This window comes from Cyprinodon tularosa, unplaced genomic scaffold (assembly GCF_016077235.1).
Source record: "Cyprinodon tularosa strain WSP-4 unplaced genomic scaffold, ASM1607723v1 ctg89, whole genome shotgun sequence".
Classification (NCBI taxonomy): domain Eukaryota; kingdom Metazoa; phylum Chordata; class Actinopteri; order Cyprinodontiformes; family Cyprinodontidae; genus Cyprinodon; species Cyprinodon tularosa.
Window position 1 is genome coordinate 610,727 of NW_024039662.1, and position 21,180 is coordinate 631,906.

A 21,180-nucleotide genomic window follows, 5' to 3' on the forward strand; every position below is an offset into this window, starting at 1 on the left:
AAGAAATCTGCTAAAAACAAAGTAAAGTTTTTAACGTTGATGCAAACAGCAGCAAACTTGAATGCTGAAGATGATCAGGTTTGCATTGTCCATTAAGCTACAAAGATTTTAACAAATATTGCTATATTTTTAAAGATTTACCTTTTTGTTTTTGCTAGTAGCCTACTAATGTTTTATTTATGAACTTTTGAGAGCAGGGGAGGACATAAGACACAGGTCCAGTCTCTGACAGGTGTCTCTGCGTTTGATTGTGCCCCCTAGTGCTTAAACAGGCAAAGCTTTGTACTGTTTCTGATATCACACTATTTTGCGTTTTTGTTATGCAATGATCACTGTAAAAAATTGTATTTCTTTAAAAAAAAAGACACAAAAATTACGCTCATAAATTATTTTATTTTTTTACAAGAGGCAAGAAAATCCATATTTGAGGATTTTTGATCAAACTTTAAATATAGTACCCCAAAAAAAAAGAGCAAAAAACTGTGATTTATAGGTACAATGTGACAATAAAAGAGAAGAAAATGAAATGTTTCATTTTTATTTCAGAAAAATTACACCCTACCATTGAAAAACAAAAAAAATCAAAAGATGTGGAAGATATGACAGGAAATGATCACTCGATTTACAGACGTCTGTCTTGTTCAAATGTTCAAAATAGCTTAATGTAAACCTTTATTTTCCTTTTTTGTCACGAAATTCAAGGCCATTTGACCCCTTTAAACACTAATATTGTTTTTATCCATCATCCTGTGTGTTTGTTTGTTGTCCACCTATTTTTGTTGTATTTTGTCTTGTTTTCCATCCATTTGTTCATCCCTCAATGTGTCTCTGTCTTTCTTTCCTTTTGTCCAGCCGTCCATCTGTCTCTTTACCTGTCCCTTTTTTTGTCCATCCACCCATTTATTTTACCACCTTTGTCCATTCATCTATTTGTCCATTTATCCAATATCTGTCAGGAACGTAATAACCCTGCAAGCTGAATTTAACTGGTGCCCATTTATGATGGCACACAATTTATTAAAATTAGATATGAATCAAAAAGAGTAACCTGATAATTACTATAATAATGAGAGCCTACTGAAGTTTTGTTGAGACAACTGGTTTAAAATGCCAAATATGGGACACAAACAAAGAAAAAAAAAAGCCTATTTAAGATAAAAATAATTATCCTTAGATTACTCTCCTGAAAGTGTACAATTCCAAAATACGCAGCAGAAAAAAAAAGCAAAACAGATCTCAAAATTAATACAGGTAACATCCTTAAACCTATGAGACTGTTTAAAGCATTTGTATAAGATTCTTGGTAGAAAATGATATTTAGACATGAAATGTAGCCTGTAGTAATAAAGTGCAGCTGTGCCAAAACAGACTATAACTGGGCTGGTGGGCTGTTTTTTATTCTTATGTGATCTTATATTGTCCTCTGTTCTTAAACATCTTAATATGGCTAAAGCTTAAAGTTTACTCTCATAAAAAAAAAAAAAATTGTATAAAGTAAATTGTAACGGTGAAATATGAAATTGGTCCAAGGAATGAAACAGCGTCATAAAAAACTAAGTATTAAACTGGAAAAACTAAAAAAAGGTAAACATTTCTTTAAATGCTTCATCTTAGCAGGTAAAGAAGATGATTTAGCATTTTCTCCCTTAAAGTGAGATTTTTAGACATTACAGACTTGATACTTGATATGTACCCCTGAATATGAGAGCTGTCTAAAGTTTGTATTATTATAAATCATCTCTGAAAGCTCCTTTATATTCCTTAGCATTTAAATAACTATAAACCTCCAGTCATGTCTTTTCTTGTTTCTTTGTTTTATTGTTATATTTTATTCAAATGTGCTTTATTAATTTATGGTTTTATGAAAACTATATCATGTTGGTGCAGTTACAAGCTGTTTTTAAAGTGCTTTATAGATAAAATTGGCACGTAAATAACATCATGGAATGGAATTATTTTAGATGTAAATTTTATTCCATTGGCAAATTGTCGTATCTATCTGTTTAAATCAAGGGAAATACACTTATTTTATTTTTATTAAAACATTAGTTACTTATATCCAAAGGTTTACAGTGTGTATTTCGAGAACATGGGCCATAATAGGCATGGGCGTGGGTGTGCATAGGATGACCTACTTGTCCCTACCAACAATTAGATGTGAATGACATGTTTATAATTTACACTTCAGCGTTGTTGCAGCTGTAGAGGAGTTCTGGATGGAGAATATTGACAGACGAAATTTTTAAAAAATCTAAAATGCAAAATCTTTATACATTTTATTTTTATTTTTTTTACAATTTTGGTATAATTCCTGCTGTAAGCGGATCGCACTGTGAGCTAAAGACATGTTTTAGATAACTAAATTTGTTGAATTTATTTCAATAATCGATTAATCCGATTAATTGTTTCAGCCTTAAACAAAATACATGAAATGGGTTAAACAGAGTAACAACAGCCTAGATGTACAACTTGTAGAGTGAATGTTCTAAATGCTCAGTGTCAGTTCCTCTTCTAGTTCCAGTGCTCATGTAAATAAAATAAATTCATTTGGCGTCCCTTGAATCTTTTATTTTGCTTTGTTTAATGATACAAAGAGAACACTTAAAAGATAAGAGTGGGTTTTACCTCTGTTTACATCTGCATATTTATATATCTTCAAAAGAAAAAAACAGGATAAATCCACATATAACAGACATATTTAGACTATATTTGGTTAAACAGGCACAGATTTACCTACTGTCTTAGTTGCTCGTAATTTCAAATGCAAACCTTTTCAAAGTGGAAAATAACCATAATTCCTCATTCATCAGAGCCGATGATGCTTCAAACATTGATAAACAGCATCTAGTGTGTGTAGTGCTTATAAAATCTGTATTAATGTAGCAAAAAATTATGCTTTTCTCTTTCCATGAAATACACCCTGATTTTCACGTCAAGCATAAAAAAATGAGCATGCATATTTTTGCATAGGACCAATGCCGTCAGACGAATAGTGTCCCTACCAAAGATGAAATCAAACCTACGCCCTTGATTATAGGGGTCAGGAGCAATTTAAGAGGGGGCACTGGCCCCTGTCGGCCCCTTTCTAGAGCCGCCTATGTTCCCAGTAAGTTAAGGGGCAGTGTTTTTGCAGCCAATGACACAGAAAGAAGGAGAACCACCGCAAACTGAGGACCCAATTGTTTCTAGGCTACGTCCAGGGGGCGTGTACAGCTCATAGATATTCATTTTCTAGATATAAACGGAGTCACGACTGAGATGTTTAATCTGAGACGCACATAGATAAACATAGAATCGGATTTAAATAGTCAGAATTTAAGCTGATTCTTTTCTCCATCTCCTGTGAGTGTTCAGACGGATCCTCCTGGGGCTGCACTGCTGATCTATGTGTTGTGTATCTAGGAGCGCTCCGTCCATCGTAGGCGGGGGCAGCAGCGGTCCGGTCTGCAGCCAGCTGTGAGCTCTCACCATCCCACCAATACATGCGTGTCCCTCAGAGCGGATCTGCTGCTGCTGCTGTACAGACAGGGACGCCGATCTGACCGCTGATTCGCTGACAAACAGCAGGTAAGTTAGTGCGGCGCGCGCGGAGCTTGGAACGGAGCGCGTGCTGAATGACCAGCTCATGTTGCTGTTTATTCAGAGTCAGATCAAACCCACTATAGTTAAAATAACCTCTGATAGGCCGGAGTTTAATTGTTTACTGGGTCGGTATCCCATAGTAACGGTTTTATTTTAATTATGGTCGCTTAATTGACACGGTGACAGTTTCCCTTTGGGGTTTAAAATAAATTTAAAACATACAAACTGTATATTTTATACTCATGTATACGAATAGAATAGTTTACCCTTGGGAAGAATTTTTATCCACCTATTCTGCCTGCCTGGTTAAAGCTGTGGCGCAGCTTTATTAGCTGCTGCAGATATTAATGCGTCCTGCAACTTTTATTAGGCGGATGACGTCATTATTATAATTGACCAGGCAGTGAAGTTCTCAGCAGGAGGAGAGGAGTTGGAGGCGGGTGCCATTCACGATGCCATTGCCTCCCTTATGATCTAATGCTTTAGGTCGGAGCCTACGCAGTATGCGCATTACTGCTGGGCAAGCCGGTCCAATAACAGCCCCAAAAATAACCCCTCCCCAAAAACAAATCTAGAATAATCTAGAATCAAGAAGAAAAAAAGAAGAAAAGCTGCATTCCTCTGTATTTCGTTGCATTGCATCAGGAGTGAGTGCAGAGGTGTATCCAGAACATTTTAATCAGGGTGGCCAGCAATGTACATTGAGGGGGGGCCGAAAGCGGATAGGTGCCAGAACCTCAGGGTCAATCCTACACTGTTCCTAAAGGGAAATAAACAATCACAACATCCATATTTTCTAAATGAAGTCAAACGATACTTTCCTACAGCCTTTGCTAACAAATAGATGCATATATTTAAACATCCATGCTGTCTAAATTAAAGGTGTAATAGACAAAATTCTTTCAGTTTTGAGTTCTTGAGTTCCTGTGTGTATTACTTGTAATTAAACAACCATAGAAAATAAAATATTCAAAATTTGATGGAGATTGAAAATTAGTGATATAGTAGGCATGGCCCCACAGCATCATAGATCTTTGGCCGTGCTTCTCAAAGTTTATTTCTTCCGACCCCACTCTGTTGGTCTGTTAATAAAGAAAGGTTTGTTTTTTCTTTTAAATCAGTTTTCAGATCTAGTAAAGTTTATCAAACTGTATAATGTTAAGACAAATATATATATATATATTTTTTGAAATACCTAAAGACATCAGTTGGCATCTATGATTGATAGGAAGCCTTGGTTTTGTCCTCACTCAGATCTTTTTAACCTCTGTTAACCATTTTCTTCTTCACACCAGTGAGATAAACCTGTTTGTCACCGCTCTAGTTTAAATTAAGCTTTATGATTATTAGCTGTCTTTTATTTTTGTTCAAACTGTTTAAAATCCAGATAGCTGTAGATCTTGGATATGAGCAAATATAGAAGGGGGGATGTTTGCTGTTACCTATCGGCCTCATTTTAATGCCATTTTATCTGGCTTAGAGGAAAAGACCCATATGTCACATAATCTCTATCTCCAACGAGACTAAGGAAGTCATTGATTTTAAAATAAACAATCACAGAAACCCATCATTTCAGTTGGATTATTTAATATAGAAATAATCAAATTTTCATAAAGTTTACAGGAACTGTTATAAATGTCAATAATTGTTGCTACACCTATCATTGACCTTACTGATGAATGAATCTATCGATTATCTTTTCAATTAATTGAATCATCTAAAACGAGTTACGTTCAGTAAATTTAATTCTAAACACAAACATTTGTGATATATAGAAAAAGAATTACACATTTTAAATAAATTGCAAATGGAAAAACATGTAAACATATACATCCATTTCTATATACAATGAAACAGTACAATTTTAATATGGAAACTGGCATATATTATATTTTTTAATTATCTATAACATATTTGCTGCGTTCTGTCTTAATTACATTATTATTACACAAATTGCATCCTTACAGTCTGTTTACCATAACTTTAGGTAACGATTCAGATTGATTAACAAATTAAATGAGAAATGATTCAATAATCAATTAATTAGATTAATTGTTTCAGCCCTTGTAATCTGTAATCCACCATACGGTATCCATAAAAATAAAGTGTTATAATTCTTAATAGATGTAATATAGAGTTAATGTTAGCTGTATCAATGATAATAACTCCCAGCCATCCCTTGCTGCCTCCTTCAGGTGTCTACATCCCACTGGTAAATTCCAGGGAAGATGTCTCATCGCAGTGGGCAAGAGGATCCGGAGCGGTACCTGTTCGTGGACCGGGCCGTTGTGTACAACCCAGCCACGCAGGCAGACTGGACGGCCAAGAAGCTGGTGTGGGTCCCCTCTGAGCGCCACGGCTTTGAGGGGGCAAGTATCCGGGAGGAGCGTGGTGAGGAGGTGCTGGTGGAGCTGGCGGAGAATGGAAAGAAGGTGGTGATCAACAAGGATGACATCCAGAAGATGAACCCACCCAAGTTCAGCAAGGTGGAGGACATGGCTGAGCTCACCTGCCTGAATGAGGCGTCAGTGCTGCACAACCTGAAGGATCGCTACTACTCCGGACTCATTTATGTGAGTATTAAAGGAATAGTACACCCAAAACATGATTAGCCTTCATTTTCTACTCACCCCCATGCTGAACAACACTCTGGAGTACTTTTTTGATATCTCAAATGCATCTGGAGATCTGGGAGGCTTCTTGCTGTCTGCTGACATTCAAATAATGGAGGTCTATGGTGACCGAGACAGAAAGGTCCATAAAAGTCCACAAAAAACGTGTCAATATTCCTCCATACTGCTCGTCCAATGTATTCCAAGTGTCCTGAGTGGGTAGCATCCAGAATTTACTCGAAACAAAGTCATTTAGAATGTTTTTAGAGCATAAACAGTAGTGTATAGGATTTCCTGAAAGCGCGCACATGCGCGATCACGACGCTACGGAAGCCGGCAGACCAAACCAGCGCATTCAGCTCGGCAAAGAACTCATGCTCTTCCTCAACACTGAAGTCCTCAGACATTTTTCTTTCGTTGTTTCTTTCTTTGCACAGGTAAACAGCACATTTCTTCTTCTACGCTTGCATTACCGGCAGAGCAGACGCTGAATGCGCACTCTCATCTGGTTTGGTCTGCCGGCTTCCGTAGCGTCGTGATCGCGCATGTGTGCGCTTTCAGGAAATCCTTTACACTACTGTTTATGCTCTAAAAACATTCTAAATGACTTCGTTTCGAGTAAATTCTGGATGCTACCCACTCAGGACACTTGGAATACATTGGACGACCAGTATGGAGGAATATTGACATGTTTTTTGTGGACTTTTATGGACCTTTCTGCCTCGGGCACCATGGACCTCCATTATTTGAATGTCAGCAGACAGCAAGAAGCCTCCCAGATCTCCAGATGCATTTGAGATATCAAAAAAGTACTCCAGAGTGTTGTTCAGCATGGGGGTGAGTAGAAAATGAAGGCTAATCATTTTTTGGGTGTACTATACCTTTAAGCCTGAAGGCTTTTTAAAAAAGGACATACATTCCTCCCAGAACAGATGACAGGTTTCTCTAATGCTGTATTTACCACGGTGTAAACGTCACTTCTGATCTTCTGTGAATCAATTGTCATCTTCCATTTGGTTGGTGTGTGGCTGTAGCTTCACCTCTGCCATGAACACAGACTCATTTCGTCTTCTTCTAACTTTCACTGGTTTGTTTGGTCACAAATCGCTGCTTGATCCCTGCTTCCTCTGACATTTCTGCTACAAAAACTCTGAATTACTTCGTCACAAGCCAAAATTAGGAATTTGTTCTGCCTTTTATCATTATCCTTTATCACTAGTTGTTCTTACCCTCACTGTATGTGGCTGTGTCTTTTTAGATTCATAAAACACAGATAAATCCGTAAAAAATTATTTAATATAGGAGTGGGTGATATAACATAAATATTTATCTCTGTTTTTTCCTACTGAATCAGATTTAGTTTTTGTCTCCCTTAAGTTTTATAATGAAAAATTACAAAATGTGTGCATTACTTCATTTCAATCATGCTCTGGAAGGGGATCTTGATTTAAAAGGCAATGGAATTGAATTGAAGATGCTTTTAAACACAACAACAAACAATGAAATGCTTTGAGTTTAAGTGAGGCGCATGGATTGCTGCTTCCTCCGTTTTTATCTATAGTTAGTGTTTTCTTTGAGTTGTCAATGCTTGTTTTTATTTTTGTGTAACTCTTTGTTATTGTTTTGTGATTTTTATCATGTTAATGGAAGAAGAGGGAGCAATATTGGCCTAAAGAATCGGCCTAAAAAATCAGCAGCCAATATCAGGGATCGGTTAAACTTACAAAATTATTGGTGTCGGTTTTGGCCTCAAAGTTGAAGGGAAGCGGCTGTTTCAACTGTTGCATTTCCGAATTCTCCTGAGTGATGCCCCACTTTACATGAGTGAATAAAGTAAATGTGATTGGTCGATTATCAAAGGGCCCTTGCCTCGCAACGCTGCCAGTTCTGTTAACTCTACGCCTGCAGAAGACACAGACGTCCATCCCTGTGAACACTGGGACAGAACTCAATGGGAAAGGAAATGATTCTGATTTCTTATTTCAACCGTTGCGTATATTAGCTGCGACATATGAATAAAGATGTTATGACTGAAAAAATTTGATTGACAGATGACCGTCGGCATACTGAATTTAGGTGTTTTGAGGCTGATGTATATCTAACTGGCCTGTATAAGATAACGAAAAAACCCCACAGATTTTAAGACAGGATTTTGTTTTAAATAGAAATTTTCAAAATTTTTGGACAATATTTTCTGATAAAGACTACATTTATATACATGTTTAAGCCAGAATGATTTTACAATTTAATATGATTTCCATAGACTTAAAAAAACCCAACTCTATTGGTAGATCTCAGTTTATAAGAACACATCTAAGAACCAAAGTGATGACCTGCTGTTACTCTAAGATATGAAATCAGAATGTAAATATCATATTTAAAACTGCTTCAGTAAAATAGGATGATAGTGGGCGGGGTTTACGCGGCCTAAGCGGACACGCCCCCAGCGTCTCAGTGCAGAGAAAACTGACATTTTAAAAAGAAATTAGTTTTGATCCCTAGTTTTATAGCATTATTTACATTTTTAATCATTAAAAGTTAGATGGATGAAACTTATTTATCAGATGTGACTTTAAAGAGGGGGGAGATGACATGTTTTAGAAAATATATAAAAAATAAAAACCCTTCAAGTATTTTCATGCATTTAGATTAGACTGGGAAGCCTACATAAAATCCAGAGCAACCAGTTACCTTTTAGAAATCTCTCTTCCCTTTATGAAGTAGTAGTTAGTCTATGCCTGTTGGCCTTTGTCCATAAGTCAAGTAGGGGACAAAGCTAACATGTGAAAGAGGTGGACTTTGTCAGAAAAGACCAAAGCAGAGCACTTTAACCTACAACCACAACACTGAACAAGTTTTTTAACTCTAAACCTCCTTTAAATCTTTTTACTGGGACAGAATCTGTTTTAGAGAACTGAACCCACCTTTACCACTAATGTAAAGAAAGACTATATTTATATTTCAGTTATTGAAGTCTACCTTCTGGACCAATGAGGTGTTAGGAAGAGTAAATAGTGTCAGATAAAGTTTTTTTTTTTGCTAATCGGTTGCTGGGCAGATTTTGCTCCTGACAAATTGATTAGACTGACTTTCTTCTTCTGGCTTTTTTTTCAATCCTCAACCAACAATACTTTGCCAATTCAGAACAGTATTTGGTCAGGTCTAAAAATCTCTATGTTAAAGCAAACTAGGCTAAGTTAATGTGTGAACTTTCTCGCTTTTACCGAATCCTGTACCAGCAGCGTGAAAGTGACCCCTGTGACACAGGAAACTAACCTAGTAAATCATCCTGAACACAGCGCCCTCATGGTCAGATAGGTTTGGTAGCGCATCTTGTTCTGGGATGTTTTTGTTAATTATTGTTGGAAAACGGGTCAGATACATCCAGGTCAACGCATGCCGCATCAAACTATTTTAAAATCTCTTATAAAACAGAAAGACTGATGTTTTAAACCCTTTCTATCCAATCTGACTTCACTGAAGCTGTTTTATACAGAAGAATGAGCTAAAAAGCCATTTTTTATCTGGTAAAAACATTTTTCTACCAATAAAAGACTCCTTATATCAATAAAAGGCTATCAGTGCAGTCTGTTAAAGAGGCTAAATAAAAATGTGTTTCATATCTTCCAGTTCTTCTTCACAGTTATGAGCTACTTGGTTTCTTTCCAATTAATTTAAATCCAAATAAAACACCGTTAGGCTTTTATTTGTTGCACACAACAGTTGAAGATATGTAATTCCCAAATCTGTAATGTATGAATTCGTAAAAAAAAAAAAAAAAAAAAAATGACTGAATGGGAGCTGCTCTGTGATCTGCAGCTTGTGGTTTCGACCTATTTACTGGTAGTTTTCAGGAATAGAATGTGGGCTATCGCCTCAGAGACTCTGATCTGGGCCCAGAAAGGCAAACTGTTGCACTTATCAGCTGTCCTTCTGCAAGACAAAACATCCCCACCATTCCCCCGAAGACATCAGCCACTATTTGGATGTTTGTCATGGCAATTTGCAAATAACATAGGCAAGAGAATAGAAAAATGTCAGGAATATACAGTGGTTTGTAGATTTTCTCATATGGTTTAAGTTTGATCTGCTTCCAGCAGCTTACAGAGCTCCTCTTTAGTTCCCCTGTAATCCACAGTGTCATGGTTTCTGAGTTTTCCTGGTTTAAATTGGTTTTGGAGCTTGTTAATTGTCCCCTTGCCTAAAAGAAATTGAAAACATGTGTGTGGCTGCGTTGGTTTTCTGTCAGGAAGAGAATTTTCCCCTCAGCTCAGTCTCAGAGACCAACCCCCATGCATTTCTAACCTCTTCCAGAGCATTTAACCCCCCCCCCCCAACACCTCTGTAGACATAACATAATGATCCCTGCAGGCTGCCCAGTTACTTTGGGTTACAGGAGAAACTTAATTATCTGAATTATGCTCTGATAACTAAGTAGATGTTTTTTTCTTTTTACTAAAGTTTATTCTGTTTTCTACTGATCACTTTAGAGAAAAGCCCAACTGTGATCTGTAGTGACATCATTACTAAAGCCTTGGTCAGAGAGGGAAGCAGCTCTTAAGCCCTGCAGTCTCTAGGAACCTATTAACAAAATTCTAAAATTCTTATTAACGAAATTCAAAAATTCTTCTAAATTAACAAAATAATTTTGAGGATTTTTTGTAAACAAACAGGAGCAATTAATTTTACCCCTCCTAAAATAATAAGTTTGTTATTACATTCATGGTTAAAGGGATAGTTCAGGTTTTTAGACATGTATCTGAGATGAAAATTGTCCCTATACCGTCACCGAGCCTCCTGCTATGAGAAAAGACTGGTAACGTACCGGAGAAAAAGTAGTTCCAGTACGGTAAACAAAGGTTTTTAAGCTAGACAAAAATGCCCATGTGGTTAGTTAGACTATTTTAAAAACTGTAAAACTTCATGGTGCTTCTTTTAGGCTAAGATATTGATTAGGGCTATACTTTAGCCGCTGTCACTCCGCTGCGTAGCTGTGGAAAACAGTTCCTGCGAAAAGAAATAAATCAAAGCTCATCAACATGCCAAAAAATTAAAAGTTGTTTATGAAAGAGAAGTATTAGGATATTATTAGCAATGAAAAATATGATCCCGCCCTATATACTGTATATATAAATGATATATTGTCTGATCCATTTTCTTACACGCTTATCCCGAGTAGGGTCGCCAGGGGTGCTGGTGCCTAGCTCCATCTGTCCATGGGCGAGAGGCGGGGTACATCCTGTGTTGCCCTGCCAGTCCATCGCAGGGCAACACAGAGACAAACAGGACAAACAACCATTCACACACACACTCACACCTAAGGAGACTTTAGAGAAGCCAATTAACCAAACACTCATGTTTATGGACTATAAGCGGAAGTTGGAGTACCTGGAGAGAACCCACACATGCTCAGGGAGAACATGCAAACTCCATGCAAAAAGACCCCAGGCAGGGAATCAATCCCAGAACTGTCTTGATATACTGCACCAATGAGCAGCCTCGTTGCTATCATATTTAAGTGAAAATATGGGAAAAAACTAAACTTTCTGCTCATATTAACAGTTTATTAGGCTGGGAGTATACGGTAATGAGCGGATGGTTAATCAGGCTACCTGCTCATGTAGCCAACATGCTTTCTGCTGCTTAACAGCTGTTGTCTAAACAGCTTTATCTCAATAATAGTGACCTCTTAAAGCTACAGTGTGTAATAATTACAGGGATATACAGTCAGAAATGTAATATATTATACATAACTATGTTATTTATCATCATCTACGAGCTCAGCCTCTTAACCTTAATATTTGCGTTGCCTTAGAATTCGTTATTTATAATTACATAGGAGCGGGTCTCGCAGCCATGGAGGCTGACATCTTTGCGCTATGGCAGCGCAGAGCCAACAAACTAGCGATTGCGAGATCGCCCATTACGCTCGAAAGTAATTACGGCAAGTTGAGAGAGATGAACTGAGACGGTACTGAAATCTATACCCTACACAGACTAATGAAATACTATCTATAAAATTATCTATGTAAACAAACCTCATCACTTGAGAAGGTAGGTGATGCGGACATCGTGGAAGACATTTTGTCCCGTAACGCTCGCTGTACTGTTGGTGGGGGAGAAGCGGTGGGGGGGAGATGTTCATGTTGCTGTGGTCTGCAGTCTGGACGTTAGATGTCACTGAAAATTACACACTGTAGCTTTAAAGGTATAGTGGAGAATGTTCTTTTTTCTGGGTAGAACATCAAAATTACTGGTCTTCCTGATTGTCAATCATTGGCCGTCCTACGTGCTCGTAACCATTTTCACTTATTGGTGGTGAGACTGACATTGTGAAAAAATTGCAGATGTTCTATTGGAAAGTAAGCTTGTATGAGCGATGCAAACGGCAACATTTAAACAGAGCGTGCACGAGGAGAAATGGCATCATGCATGCTCTCACACGGGTTTTATAGGTGTACAGGGTACAGGGTTGTGCATGTGCTTTTTCTTTTAAGTGGAGAGGGCCTGTATTTTTAAAAATTAGCAAAAATCCTCCATTATGCCTTTAAGTTTTTACATCTTATATAGAAACATTGATTTATTGATCTTATAAACAAGGTTAAAGGTACAGTAGTCTTTATTCTGCCTGCTATGCTTCAGCATCGTCTGGGTAAGGAGCAAATATCAGGCCAATGCGTATTTAGAGGACTTTAAACCACAGGTACGTTAGCAATAAAAAAGCCTTAGCAGTTTGCAACACGTAACTTCTTCAAGTTTGATACTGGTAACTAGGCTAGGACTAATTTTGCTAATTGTTTTGCATGTTAAAATTTTTTTAATCAATCAGTTAATATTTGGATCAGGAGGATTTTTACTAAATTTAAAGCAGAAACTCGACTATTTAAGAAGGTCTGGATAGAGCATCCTTAAATGTGAGACATTTGCTTTTTGTATAGTTTTAGCTTCATTACTACTCCTGGTGAGTTTTTCATAAAGATAATCGCCTTTTTTTAGTCTGTATACTCAAGTTAACGATTATTAAATGACTAAATGAGCTGAGGTTTATTTAATAATAATTGAACTTTATTGATCTCACACTGGAGAATTTAATTCTCTGCATTTAATCCATCCCCTTTGGGAGCAGTGGGCTGCCGCCATGTGGCGCCCGGGGAGCAGTGTGGGGTTAAGGGTCTTGCTCAGGGACCCAGAGTGCAGGCTGTGGCGATCGAGCCTGGTTCTTGCAACCTTCTCAGAGCAGAAGGCACTGCTCTAACCACTAGGCCAAACTCCACATATTTTGATAGTGAATTAATTGCAGTTAACCTGATTGATTTAACCTCTTAACATCCACCTCATTTTGGGTAATCCTCGCCTAATTTGCATACCCAAATGGAAAAACAAATAACTTAGGAACTGTAAGCCCAAATTACATGTGCAATATATTCTTGGAAACTAACACCCTCTAGTTTCCTAATATATAAATTGGGTGTCTAGAACACAGACCAACCTGCATCAGTTCAAACATGACTAAAATATGTTTTTTTTTTATTCTCGGAAACCATAGGTCTTTTTTGAACAGCAGTAATGAAGACATTCTTGGGAAAAGGCAGGTTTTATTATATTATATTTGTTCTACATCATGTCAACCACAAATGCAGACATTTCAGACCTCTAGCTAGAACAGTTCCAGAGCTGTGGAGTTCTGAACTTTTGGTGTCAGATTGGAGCTGCGCGCAACGGCGCCACTTGCTGGTAAAACGTTTACTGGTGGAATTTTATGCATTCTGAATTATTACCCCCACTAAAGGTTCCCTGGGTCGCTGGCTACCTGGTGGGTTTTAAGAGGTTAATGAGCCTTAAATTTGCTCACATCTATTTTTCAAACAATCACATTGTGCTTTCTTGTATAAAATCCACATTTGTAGTTGCTGTTTTTAGGCCAGCCGTCTGGCCAGTGTTCAGTAATGCTATGTGGGGCTGTTTTAGTCCTATTTGGTCCTTTCTCTAGCATTACATGAAACAAGACTTTAAACTTTGGAAACCGTACCAAAAATGTTTGAACTATATATTTTAAAGCTTTGGTATATGTCTAGAAGTACAGTGACCAATACAGTTTTTTTTAAAGCGGATGCAAGTAGCAATTTCTTTGCATCAGTCTAACTCATTATCTAATATGTGCTACCGATTCTTTTTTTAATTGGGCTGTCGATTCTTTAATATGCCGATCTTCCTCCATTTAAACTCTAAAAATAACAGTGATAAATTTTTTTTCCACAAGTCTCAATTTTAAACAAGAAAAAAGAAACATATCAAACAAAATATGAACAACTGATCACAAATGGAAGGAGCAGCAATGGATGTGCTATGTGTGACCTCAACACATGGCTGCTGAATGCACTGATGAATCGGCGATCTTACGCAAAACATTAATATCAACCGAAAATATCGGTCCAGCCAACGCATCGGTTTAGCTCTTCTTTTCTTCTAGCTCTTTAGTGTCGTCAGTTTTGTATTCTACGCTGCCTCTCTGCCTCCGTTTAAGATGCAAAGTCAGTCAACTTGTTTGGCGAACGCCTGTAAGGTGGTGACTCACAGGATTGCAGAGTGCTACATGATGGCTAACGGCACCTGAGCTGCGCTACAATCAGGCCTTTGTGTTGTTAGATAAGCCTCAGCTGTCAGAAAGCCTCAGCGCTTCTCCATGGCAATAAGACTGTCTATCTGTTTCCTGACGCCCACTTCAACCTTAATGTGGCTCAGTCTGTCTCCAACGGCCACCAACTCTATTGCTAAGTCCACTCTTAGTGATGATTCAGTGTTTCTGGCTCACTGATCTGATGAAGTATTAGTAAATCATTGTTTTTTTTTTTTGCATGTATCTCCATTCCACTATTATTTAATATATAGCAACCAAGGACAGGACTTCTTATCGTCTGGCAAAAAAAAATCAAGCTTCTAAATGTAAATTCATATGTTTGTGTAAAGGTCAATGCCATTTTTTTGTTTTTCACCTGAAATCTATCAGTCAAACACCAGACAGACGTTAAAGGGGATTTTAGAGTTAATTTTTCACATAAAAAACCTAAATGAAAAGAAGGACATTTAAGCTTTTTTAGATAACGAATAACAGACGAAAAAGTAACAGAGAAAACTGAAAGGAAATGGAGGTTTTTCTGTTGAAAAAAAAGTATATTTCTGAAGGCCTCTGCATTTTGTCACATTACAACCAAAACTTTCAATGTTTTATACTGACATTATATTTAATGGAGGTAAATAAAGTAGTGGTAAAATAGGAGGAAAGGTAATACATGTTTTTATGAACATTGACATTTAGCTCTCATTAGTTATGTAAATGAAATCTATAAGAACAGAATGTCCTAAGAAGTCATTAGATAATCTGTGAAGTCCTCAATGGCTTAGAGAATGAACTGAATCATGGAGCCCAAGGAGCACAGCAGACAGGTCAGAAGAAGCAGACTTAGATTACGACATATTACAGGCTTTTAACTTCTCAATAAGTACTCCACAAATCTCGGCTTCTTCAAGGACAAAACAAAGATGTCTTCTTTACCGTTTACATGGTTTGGTCAAATAAAACCATGAACACATCATCCTGAAAAGCATGATGGTGGGAGGATCATGCTGTGTGGATCCTCTTTAGTTTTTTTGCAAAAAATCTGACTTCAAATATTCAGCTCAGGGGGGAGAATAAATACCCACCGCACTTTTCAGATCATTTTCTTTACTCCCCAATCATCTGGTACTTTGCTTTCTTGATGATTCAATGTGGCAAAAATCTTCTGTATGTTTTGTTTTTAACATCTCTGCTCTGCTAACATAGAAACCATCTGCCCTGAAAAGAAAAATGGAGGCAAAATATGCAAAATGTTTCTGCTAAAGTCATTCGAAAGCTGCCGCCTCAGATTAGAGAAATGAGATCTGACTGTTTGTTAGCTTTGTTAGAAAACTGGCGAAGCGCGTTTTTTAAGGGAACGGTCAAAGTCTAGTGTGCTCCAAACAGATCAATGCCACAGAGCGTCCTCTCTGCTGCGCTCCGACTGCGGGATGTTCCTTTAACGCTGGCATGCTGACTGTGTGATCAGAGGCGGCAGATGGGCTCAGCTGTTGTGTCTGCCGCTGCTTGTGTGTTGCTCAGCTGTTACCAGGTCACAGCTTCCCCTCCCCTGGATCTGATTACGCTGTGGAAATTTCACCTTCTCTTTCCTGGACGGAGCAGGGCATAGCTGGTTGGCGGGCAGCGTTGAGCTTGCTGAACGCCCGCTCCACTCCACTCCCTGCTGCACAGCAGAATGGAGAGAGCAGACCAGGCTCTTTTTATAGCAGCTTCAGTATTCAGATAGGGGAAAATTAAATTTTTATTAAAAAGGAGAGTCCTGTTCTAGAATTTCAGCTTGTCTTTCACTCTAGCCTCTCTTCCCCTCACAGAGAACATGACACAGTGTTTGTTACACCTCTGCCTCTTGTCTGAATCGGACCTCTGGGAGCTCCATCCTTTCCACCTCCTTTTCCCACCTACTCTTTTTCATCTCTCTTCTTTTTTTCTGTATCAGCACTACTGCATCAGTTGCACAGTGCTGACTGAGGGCCCACGCCGAGGCGTTACATAACGGCCGCTGCGTGCTGTCTGCTTACTGGGGCCCCTTTACTGAATATGTGGCTACTGGCTGCTTATGAGCCTCAATCTTCAAAGTAAATAAAATGAACGGAAATCATACAGTGCTTTGATATGAAGCGATCAACGTAGGGCGTAACTGTTAAATTGTTATGTATTCATTTTACTGCTTTAGTGTGCCGCTTTATAAAAACTTCTCAACAGTTGAACTTAGCTTGTATTTTAGGGCTATATTGTTAAAAAAGAAAAAGGAAAACTTGGCCTGGCAACAGTATTTATAGTTGCAACCAGATGTTTACACTTTTTTAAAAGACAAAAACTTTTATTTGTCACTGTCTAACAATAAATCTGACTAAAATGTTCCCTGTTTTCGTTGGTTAGAGTTACTAACACCAAGATTACGAGTTTTTTTTATAGTTAGAGTTTGAATGTTTTAATATTGACCATATGGCTTTGGTCAAACATACATGGGTTTCCTTCCTACAACGTTCGTATAATAGTTCTCACAAATTTTCCTAAAGGTTGTTTATTTGTGCCACAAACCTAAACTCTCAGTGAGACAGATGTGAAGATGTATATCTACGAACAGTAATTTCTGTTGTATACCTTTAAATCTTATACACCTGATCATGTGTCCAACTCTGTCTCTGTCGCAGCTTGAAAGTGAACATTAATGAATCACAGGGAAACATAATCACAGTGTTTTCAGTCAGGGTATTCCTTGCAAATAATGCATTTGGTTGCAAAACAAAAAATTTCAACCTGCAAATCAAAATACTAGTCGTAGAAACTATAAACAAAGCGGATTTATGAAAAACGCAAGATATCATAAAGGTGGCACGAATATTACGCAGTATATACCACAGTTAGTCTCTTTGTAACTAACTAATGTTATGCCCTCATTCGTTGTTCTTTTGAGAAACACATTTGTGTCCAAACTTAAACTTCTTGGCTGATAACAAAGTATTAGTTATTGTCCAAACTAAGGACATGTCCCCAAAAGCCGAGGTCCTTGTCCCTGTGCGCCTTTGAAATGGTAATGGCTGATTTAGGCTTTTAGTATTTTAATGACATCAGAGGCTGGGCAACAAATCGATGTCACTACGCATTGTGATAGACACCTGATCAATATTAAAATATCTACACTAAAATTTTCAATAAATTCACAAGATATCAATCTAGAAACACACGGCATTCTGGGGGATGTAGGCAGAGGAGAGGGTGTAGTGTTTCAACCTATCACTGCAAAACTAAGTATCCTTGGTAGTACAGACAGGGCGGTTCTAGACAGGGGCCAAAGGGGGCCAGTGCCCTTGTAGATCATGTCCAGGCCCCTGTTATGGCCCCTGTACTCCATTTTCAGCTTTATGGCACATAGTTAAATTCACTTCAGTTCATTTATATATAGCGCCAATTCACAACATGTCATCTCAGGGCATTTTACAGAGACAATTCAACCAGATCACACAGTCAACCTGATCCAAAGTTTTCCATCTAAGGAAAACCAGTTGATTGCATCGACTCATTGACTCCAAAGCAATCCCTCACAAGAAAGCATGCTTGTAGCGACAGTGGAGAGGAAAATGTTTTAAATAAATTAGCTAAATTTAACTTATGAATATTCCTCATGTAAGGTTTAGTTAATATGCTTGTGTTAAAGTTATCTAAAATAGTAAATTGGAGCTTGTTATATAAAGAAATTACATAAATCTTAAAATGTGGGGGAAATATTTTTGTTAGTTTATCCTCTCCTATTGACTGGATACCCAAAGGAAGGACAGCTAGAAAATCAGCCCAAAAGGTCACGGCCCTTGGGGGTCATCTATAGGGACAAGGCAAAGACCGCTATAGCATCTGCAGCGTGGGAGAAACCATTACCCCACTATGGCTTCTCACTCAGCGCTGGCTGCCTTCATGCCTGCTTGTTTTATCCTCCAGCTCATGTGAAGAATGATTGGTACCACACACCCTCTCTGGGGAAGCATTTTGGGGATAATTGCATTTCCAAATGCAATGCCACCAGTTAGAAATAACACTAAACTTTTGCAGAGCATTTCAGTTAGAGCATCATATGATTCATTTTTTAGCTTCTGTGATGTAAAAAAAAAAAAAAATCTCATCACAACGTTTAGGGTTTGTCTGACACGTGTGGCTTTTTTAGTGCTGCATTTAATCACTGTTTCCTTAAATCTGAGTCAATCTCTGTTCTCTATCTGTCACTGTGTTGCGTGCCTCTTATTATGATGTAAGCTCCTAAAAGTGTGTGATGATAAGTCTTGTTGGATTGATGCAGTGCAGGTTAGATGATCTAAAAGGAAAGGAATGTAGACGTCCCTTTAAATCTAAAAGACACTGATGTTTAACATATTTTCTTCAATCTGACACATAAAAAATGGTTTGTGTTCCTTAAAAGTGATTTTATTTGTTGCTTCTTTCTATATTTGCAGACATATTCTGGTCTTTTTTGCGTGGTCATCAACCCTTACAAGAACCTGCCCATCTATTCAGAGAACATCATAGAGATGTACAGAGGAAAGAAGAGACATGAAATGCCTCCGCACATTTATGCCATCTCAGAGTCAGCGTACCGCTGCATGCTCCAAGGTAAAATACACCCCACTCCTGTATCAGCATGTCCTGTGTTATTATTGTTATTATTGTGTGTTATTATGTATTGACACTTAGCAAGTCTCATCTTGCTGGTGATTTTCCAGGTGACTTGCAGAACGGTTGATTTATGCTTTGCATTCATTTATAGGTGTAATTTCACTTTCAGTAAAAATAAAATAGGAGTTAACTGATCAAACCTGAAAACTCTTGCTGAAAGTATTTTAGATCACTTACAGATAGAATTTCACAACATGCAGTTGTGCTTAAAAGATTGCACGCCCTCCCATTAAAGAAAATGATAAATTCACTCTGGTAATTGAAACAACACAAAACAAAATAAGGTAATAATATATACAAATGTACTAATTGATAATTTCTTAAAATAAATAGGCTTTTGAATTTTTTTGTAAATGATTCTAAAAAAACAAACTGTCCCAGACTATTTAAAGTACCTTGCTCATGAACAGTGAACCAACATACATTTCAACAGGTGCAGAATTCTGACTTTTTATTATGTTTTATTTAATTTAATTGTTATTTCTTTTTTTTCACTATTTTGTTTGTATTCAGTAGGTTTTCTTATTACGCAAAATAAAATCACATTAAAATAAAAGTTTTAGGTCCTTTAGTCCATGTTCTAGTTTTGATGTGGTTCTTTATGGCTTGGCTTATCCTGTCATTTTTGCTGTTTGTTGCTTGCCATATTTGTTCAGTTTGTTTACATTTTTCCAGGTGTTTTCTAGTTTATTGTTCTTCGGTATTTCATAATGTTCCAGTTAGTTTTCTCCTTACTTTTTTTTGTATTTGTAAAGTATGGAATTTTGCCCTTAACATCTATGTACCACATGCATTATACATGGTATATACAAACCACAGGTTTATGTTCCAGTTTGAGTTTGGCACATAAAGCACAGTTGATGGTTGTGACTTAGAACGCTTAGATGGAGATTTATTAATTGTTTGCAGAGTCTCGCTGGGTAGGACAAGTACAGATGGTGATTTATTTGAATCTCTTGCTTCAGCGCTCACTGATATTTAATTGTCCCATTTTCCTCATAAAATGGACTTCTAAAGTGTTGTTGGGGTATGTGCAACACACTGTAGATAAATTCATAGTCAGCTTCGTTCTCTGTTGGAACAAGATAGGGTTGAACCGGATCTACTGTCCTTACTTGTCCTACCTCTTTGTCCCTTATGTCCCTTCTTAAGATGTTTTCACTGCATTGCAGCATTGGAGTTCATGTCAACTGGTGCTGTTGTCTCCTTATAGGACCGGAGGGCTTAATTTTGCCAACTTCTTAACAATGTCCTCCACTGGCACTGCTACCACAGCCTTCAAGAAATGTGCTTGTTGCTTTAGACCAATCCTTGTTTCTTCATTAGTTCCTCTGAATCTAGGAATGTCTGCCACCAAATGTAAGCTTTGAGGAAAAGGACACAACTGTCTTTAGAGCAACCAGGGGAGTGAAAACACACTCTAATGTTTTTGCATATATTTTAAGAAAAAAATATGAATCAGATATTTTTCACATGAATTCTCCTTCTTAACCAAAAAGGGAGAGACATTTTTCAGTTTATAGCCTGTATCACTGCAAAAACAATCTAGAAATAAGTAAAAATGTCTTAGGTGAAGTGTATTTAGCCTTAATTTGAGTAGATGAGGTATTCTGCCAATGGAATGAGCCTCTTTACTCTTAAAATAAGATAATTAGATAATATGCACTTGAAATTAGACAATGCAATTGTTGTTTTCTTATTTTA

General features: G+C 37.6%; 1 protein-coding gene across 3 annotated transcripts in view; it reads left to right on the forward strand.

The window, feature by feature from the left end:
- Positions 1 to 3,340: 3,340 nt before the first annotated feature.
- Positions 3,341 to 21,180, forward strand: part of LOC119775713 (myosin-10) — a 91,836-nt gene continuing 73,996 nt past the window's right edge. For 2 of the 3 annotated variants that reach the window (XM_038273789.1, XM_038273788.1), the window contains exons 1-3: positions 3,341 to 3,567; positions 5,778 to 6,155; positions 19,257 to 19,413. In XM_038273789.1, coding sequence (XP_038129717.1) covers positions 5,811 to 6,155; positions 19,257 to 19,413 — 502 coding nt within the window. In that variant the 5' untranslated portion in view covers positions 3,341 to 3,567; positions 5,778 to 5,810. Of the gene's footprint in view, positions 3,568 to 5,777; positions 6,156 to 19,256; positions 19,414 to 21,180 lie in introns of those variants that run through there. The other variant, XM_038273787.1, reaches the window with a different exon arrangement.